At 42.8% G+C, this 6,983-nt stretch overlaps 1 protein-coding gene across 2 annotated transcripts in view; it reads right to left on the bottom strand.

Annotated features, from left to right (window-relative positions):
- Nucleotides 1-470: 470 nt before the first annotated feature.
- Nucleotides 471-6,983, bottom strand: part of FRMD4B (FERM domain containing 4B) — a 127,096-nt gene continuing 120,583 nt past the window's right edge. Inside the window, exons 18-21 of one of the 2 annotated variants that reach the window (XM_030568716.1) lie at nucleotides 5,309-6,114; nucleotides 4,171-4,303; nucleotides 2,959-3,050; nucleotides 471-2,087 (exon numbers count right to left, since the gene is read on the bottom strand). In XM_030568716.1, the coding sequence (XP_030424576.1) occupies nucleotides 1,864-2,087; nucleotides 2,959-3,050; nucleotides 4,171-4,303; nucleotides 5,309-6,114 (1,255 nt within the window). In that variant the 3' untranslated portion in view covers nucleotides 471-1,863. The remainder of the gene's footprint in view (nucleotides 2,088-2,958; nucleotides 3,051-4,170; nucleotides 4,304-5,308; nucleotides 6,115-6,983) is intronic. The other variant, XM_030568715.1, reaches the window with a different exon arrangement.

Below are 6,983 nucleotides of genomic sequence, written 5' to 3'. Positions count from 1 at the left end.
GCCAGGGCCCCATCGTGCTAGGTGCTGTACAAACAGAAAACAACCAGCCCCTGCCCCGGTGAGCTTCCAAATGTTGTTCTATGAAGGTTCGATAGCTTTGTGCCGTATGTTACAAAGTGATGGTATGGCCTCACTCAGAAAAGTTACACAAACCTTCATGATGAGCGGTGTGATAACTGTGCTAGGAAATGGCCCTTGTTCATTGGCTGAATGGTGATCAGCTTTGATGGTAAAGGCTCAGAGACATCAGAGCCTGATGAGTTCTGCCTAGAATTGCTTAGAACAAAGCACTCAACTAGCACACAGAGAACTGTTCTTACGGCTAGCGAGCAGAAGGAGAACACCAGAACGTTTTTGGTAGCACACTTTTATTTTATTGACCTACACAAAATAATAGGCCCAAAAAGTCAGAAGTAGAAAAGGAAGAAGCAAAAAGGACTTTCGCGGTTCTAGAAGGGTATACAAATATGCAAAAGGAAATAAATTATTTTTTATTGTTTTGTTTATTCCAAACCTCAACTCTAATAATACAAATGACTGAGGACCAGCTTAACAAATTTGTCTTTCGGTCTATATTACATGCTTTGGAATACTGGTAAAAAAACGTTCAAAAAGTTTATCAGAAACTTTGCTATTCACAATATGAACAAGGAATAACTAATCCTCTGTATAAAAGAAATAAAAGAGCACCATTTTATGGAGTGAAGCACAGTACAGCCGAGAAACAAGAATTACTTTACAGTATGCAAATATATATATATTTTTTGTAAACTACACAAGTTAGTCCACACTAATTGGTTTCTACAGATGGATGATATGAGGTAGGCTTATCCCTCCTAGATCAAAACTGCTGTTGATTTTTTAAAAAATAATGTGAATGATTTTCTGAAAATGCTGTTTTGTCACTTAGTGACTTTGTAGTGCACCTGGCGTTTCAGATGACGTTCTACAATTCTAATGCCCTCAATTTTAAGGCACTGACTTGGTCTTTTTCTTTTTTTTTTTGCATCCACCTTAGAATACTGGCCAGTTTAGTAAAATTGTTCCACATGTGATAACTAAAGCATTCCACCTCCAATTTTCCATCAACCTGGCAGGGCAAAATGTAATAGCTATCTAATTAAGAGTTCACTGTGCATTCAACATGACTTTGCATGCCCATCTGCACAATGAAATTGTACCATGGAAAATTCATTTAAATGGGAGGATATTAATTACATCTTATCACAGAAACAGTTCAGTATTTGCTGCTTCTATTTCCAAAATCCACAGTCTTCTAGGGTTAGTTTTTACATTATATGTCGCAATAGTAAATTGCCTTTCTTTCCAGAATCCATTTTGTGGTGCATACAAACACTCGTAATAACACCCCTCCCCCCCAAAAAATGTTGTAGCTCATTCAAACCTCCATTAAAAAAATCCAGCCTTCCTTCAAGTAATGTTCCAATACTGACTGAGTCAATCTTTGTCTCATTCACACACACATACACACACACAGTATCCTTCATCAGCTTATGAAGTCCTTCTTGGTCATCATAAGTGACAGCAGAAGACATTTTTATTTCTTCTTCTTTCAGCCATCTGAATTGTGCTCCTAAAATTCCTGTTTTCTCCATAAGTCACCTTTTCACATTTTGTTGAGGTTTGCCTTCAACACCTTCCAGTCTGCTAAAAAGTGCTTGCTAAATATAAATACTTCAGCCAAGTGCTGCATCACCTCATAGATTCAGTGGCAGCCTGCCCTTGCTCAGTTAGACTATTGTCTGGATTCAGAAAGAAATGCCGTTGTTGGAACGACTCTGTAATTTTGTACATGTCCTTCCTAATGCTGAACACAATCTTCACCCACAAGCCAAAATACTTTCATGTTTGAGTTGGGTGGGGGGGATTCCACAGGAGACCTCTTTTGAGGGAACAGCATTCTGTGCAAGGCACATGGGGGTGCAAATACAGGGCTGTTGATGGCCTACACGAGCGTCCCAGGCTTAGAATCCTCATGCCAAAATAGCCTCTGCTCGTTACTGTGCAAGTCAGCTTCCAACTGGTTCTCGTCAGCATCCTCCAGCTGGCTTGTCTCTGCATATGCTCTACAAAAGAAACATAGCGTCAGTGATAACTGAGGGCGCAGTAACCTTTGCACTGGGATTTCAGGTGCTGGGTTGGTAATGCTTAGAAGTAAATAATCTTTAGAGACTGAGCAGTTTCTGATCTTAGTGACACCATCATAAACTCAGAGTAACCTCATTGACTGTGAGTATCTGAAAGTCAGTAAGGTCACTCTGGGTTTACAGCAGTGTAATTGGGATCCAAATGTAACCTTGTGATTAGTTCTCCAGACAGGGAAGATAATAAGGAGCAGATCCTCAGCTGGTGTAAATTGTCATAGTTCCACTGATTTCAAATAGAGCTATGACATGACTTACCCCTGCGTGTTTCCCAGTGTCAGCAAGGTAATAAAAGAGTCATATCCAATATCCTTGATCTGCATGTGCCTGCAGATAAGGGCCCTATAGCATATGGTAATCAGTCATTTACAATAGTCACACATGGATATGTTCACTACAAAGAGTGTGATATTGGGGTAGTTTTAGACAGTGATCAGAATATTAAAAAAATTGTAATTAACGTAAATTGCATGGATAAAGTTGTTAAAATAAGGCAGCTCATTTACATTTTTCAAAGCCCAACTGTAGGAGGGGAAGTAATTAGTTGAAATGCTATTTTGAAAATGTGGTTACTGTAGTTCTTTTAGTCACTGCAATAAAAAAAAAACAACTATCACCCCAAGCTTAAGGCCTTTAATGAAAATCAATGTGAAGACTTTTATCCTCCTTTCTTAATGCTTCTGGTTGTTTAAAAACAAACAAATACGTCACTAGGTAACTTCACACCAGTCAGCCCAGCAGCAAGCAAAAACTGCAATCCATGAAGAAGCACACACAAATGTGGAGTACTTACTGCAGCTGGCTACAGTTAGCATAAGAGTATTTAAAAATGATCTCATTTCTGCAGGCACAATCATTCTCCTGGACAGAAGACCTTTGTTCTGACTGATAACAGGTGGAATCAGAAAGCGGAGGAGGAAGGAGACAGAAAACAGGAAGCAGAAGAGTCCCGTGAATATCTGTTTGCAGCACTAGGGCGAAGTGCTGGACTGTTCCAGCCCATCACAGAGTAAACGTGTACCCAGAGTGGTTAATTCCCACGTCTATGTGAAAGGGAGTAAGAGGCATAACTTGTGCAAAGCCCCACTCTGCACTCTCTAGGCAGCTGTCTGTGTAGCCATGTCAAGTCAGGATGGTTTAACGGTTAAGCCCCCACTGTGAGACACACACGGTTTATTTGTGGTGACTACAACTGTGGGTAGCACCTTTGAATGCTATCATATGGATATGAGCTTGTAGAGAAACAGCCTCTTCCTCAGGAAGCACAACGGCTCCAGAAGAGGAGGGGGAATGTGGCTGCTGGGCCACTTACAGGGGGCAAAGTATCATTCAGTCTCCATAGGGTCTGCTCTGTTGAGGGAGGGTGGGAGAGGGTCACAGTTATGCTATCTGGGGAGGCTAATGCACTAGCAGTGCTGGCCTGATAATCACTGCTCTCAGGGCAGGGCAAAGTCCATGACACGCCGCACCCTTGCAGAGAGGTGTGTGGGGGAGTGCTATTTGCACCTCGTCCCATCCATGCACACACTCATATTGACAGGTACAACCTCTTCTCTGTGCCTGTTTTCCCATAATTAAAATAGACACAAATATACCTCTCTCCCTCCCAGGCCTACTGTGCAGATAACTTAGTGAATAGGCCACTATCTCAGCTGGTGTATATCAATTTAGCTCCAGTGGCTAGAACAGAACTCTGCCCATTTACACCAACTGACGGTCTGGTCTAGTGGTGTTGATTTAAGATCCTTGGATAAAAGATGCCATATCAGTATGATCGATAAAGTAAAACATTACCTGAGGACAGCTAGAAAGAAATGCGGGAATATTCTTGCTTGAGTCTGCTGAAGCTGTGCTGTACGGAGCAGATCTGCTCTCAGTATGTTGGTTTCATAACTACTCTTGGTTCAGGAGTTGGCTCCCTGATACCTGACTGCTGCCTAGATAAGTTTTAAAAGCTTACACGGTACAGAGGAGAGGGCAGCAAGTCTTACTGCACTTTGCTCACCTGCTCTGCAGTGGAAGGTTGCCATAAACATTCCCATAACAGCTGGTATAAGAGGAATGAGACAATGTATCATAATCGGAAAGCCTTAGTGCAATCTGGTTCCGCCAGTTTCCAGAAGTGTTTGTAGAAGACACTAGAATTGTAAAAACAATGAGAGCACATTAGATTTTTCAGCAGCTCAGAGGACTGAAAGAAGCGAGATGTTTTTTATGAAAAATCTCAGCAGGTTTCTGTAGGACGCACAGACTCCAAACACATCTGTCTTAACATGTACTTTGCAGAGTGAGGCATGGTGTGTGTAGGGTAGAGGAATCGGGTGGTCGACCCTTGAAAAAAAGAGTTTGTGGGCCTCCCAGTCAGAGTGGCTGTATTCTGTGCTTTAGAAACCAGACAGAGCAGCGGCGTGGATACTGAAGTAGGCTTGGCACGTGCTGTGTATGTGGTGAACATGGCTACTTGGACCCACCTTAGACACAGATTCCCTCTGCAGCCTAGGGCCATGCACCTGCTGACCTGGGGCCATGCACCATCTGCAATGTCTATAAAACAGGAATGATACTTCTCTGCCTCACAGCAGTGTTCCACTCATGACTCAATGAGCAACTGTAAATGACTAAGTCCTTTTACTGTAGCATTCTTCTGACCGGGATCAGAGGTATGTCTATCACTTATATTTACAGAACACAGGATGTGTACCCATATTTAAAGGTACCACTATGATGGTGGTGCCCTTTCCTGGTGGGATTTGCAGAAATCCCAGGACTTACACCCCAGCCTTTGAAAATCCTGAATGTCTGACATGAATATACCATCCTGGACAACTAAGTTCTTTTCCCATTGGCATTGCTTCTGGGAACAGTCTGAAGCAGGTCAAGGTGCATCCAGGTAAGCTTGGAGCATGTACCTATCCCTACTGATAGGGCCTGTGCCACCTGCATCATTCAATTATCATACAATGATTCATATTTAGCTATTCTGCATTTTAGTTTTCTTGGATGAAATTCTGCCCTCGGTTACGCTCATGCAGCCCCATTTCCTTCATGGATTTCAGTGGGCTTGCAAGGGTATTAATGTGGAGAGGATGTGACCCTCCTAAAGGACATATAAAATATTTAGCATATCACAAATCATCTGTTACCTGAAGAGAAAGAAGAAGCCCGGCTGCTAGGAGAGCACGGTACTTGCAGCCCTGCAAAGCCCAGACTCCTTTGGGATCCTTGGTCAGAGTCAAAGCCTGCCTGCAGACTCTGACCCTGGTCCTTTTGACCGGAGGCACGTTGGTACCAACCACGGAGATGTTCTGCTACTAAGGCCTTGTGAATGTTTTTGGTTATATGTTGCGTTTTAGCAACCTGCTTCCTTGGAAGTCTCAGAGTTGCATATGGATTGTGTGGTACTCTTTCCATCTCCCCTTCGCGATAGGACCTGAGTTCCCGATAACGGTCGTAGCCACAGTGCACCGATGAGCGATATGAAGGGTTGACGCTATACTGTCCCTCTGTGTCATTCTCGTAAACATATCCCCCGTTGTAATAAACGTCACATTCAGTGTAAGGTGAATAGCCAGAAACATAGTAACTAGAGGAAGGCTGCTCCTGACTTTTTTGGTAGACACCATTCCGTGAGTCTTTCTGGGCAAGATTTGGCATGCTTCCTGAATTTGCAGCAGAAATGTTTTGTTTCTTAGACTTCCTTCGGCCTCTTGTGCGGTTGTCAAGTGTCTGCGTGGTGTAATATGGGTTGGGGTTAGGCGTCACAGAGTAATACTCTGCACTTGACTGGCTGGTGTAGGACGACCCATCGTCTAGTATTTCAGTGCTGCTACTTCGCTGGGATTTCGAAAAGGAGAACACAGGCTTTTCACTGGTAGTCTCTGACAGTAAAGGGGTTTGGGATTCTAGACTCCCGCTGCGCTGTCTGCAGTGCTCTGGGGAAATATCCGGCCTGAAACGGCAGAAAATTAGGTTGGATGTAGAAGTCGTATGCAGACATGAAGCATTTGAGAGTCAGTGTGTGGCAAAACAAAGAATTCTTTCCAAGCAAAAGTACAGGTTCAGGTTTTGGCAGGTGATGCAAAGTCCTAGGTGGACTATTCTTAAGTCAGCTGCCATATCAACCAGGGCAAATCATTTTCTGCTGTTGGTGGCATAGTAGAAAGGGGTAAAAAGCTTGAAACCAAGTTCAGTTTACAATAATCCAGATCTTTTAATCAGGGACAGGGAAGATAAACATCTCATTTAGAATATGCAGCACCTTCCCCAGCAACTTGGAATGCCTGGGCATGGCCTCAGAATCAGCTTTTTATTTTCTCTGGATAAAAGATCTGGATGACAGTGAAGGGAACGTGGCTTAAAGATTCTACTTTGCAGCAAGAAATGATTCTAAACTGTGACAAAAGTGAGACTAACAAGGTCATATTCTGGTAATGAATTACAAGTGGATCTCACCTACTGCTTAGTCTTTACATTTAATATCCACAAATTACAGTACGATGATAAAAATAATGCTGGCTAGCAGTGTCTTGAGAATTGTATAGTTCCCTTTCTGAAACAAGCAATACTGCGTAGCCTTAATGTAAAATCCCTTTAGTTTGGGTGTTTAGAAAACCAGGACAATCTTAGCGTTCTTATCTAGTTATATAGCCATCTCTCCCCACATGGGCAACATTTCCCAAACGGCTTCAATCCCATCTCTAAGTTTGCATGCACAAGTTTGTACACGCTCTTCTCTGGAAATCCACAGCTGGCACTTGAGCCTGGAAAGTCCATTGTTTGCATGTTGAAAAGCTGGTGCAAAGCTGCATATGCCAGCGA

The sequence above is a fragment of the Gopherus evgoodei genome, chromosome 7 (genome assembly GCF_007399415.2).
Source record: "Gopherus evgoodei ecotype Sinaloan lineage chromosome 7, rGopEvg1_v1.p, whole genome shotgun sequence".
NCBI classification, from domain to species: domain Eukaryota; kingdom Metazoa; phylum Chordata; order Testudines; family Testudinidae; genus Gopherus; species Gopherus evgoodei.
This window is presented reverse-complemented; position numbering and strand designations above follow the sequence as displayed.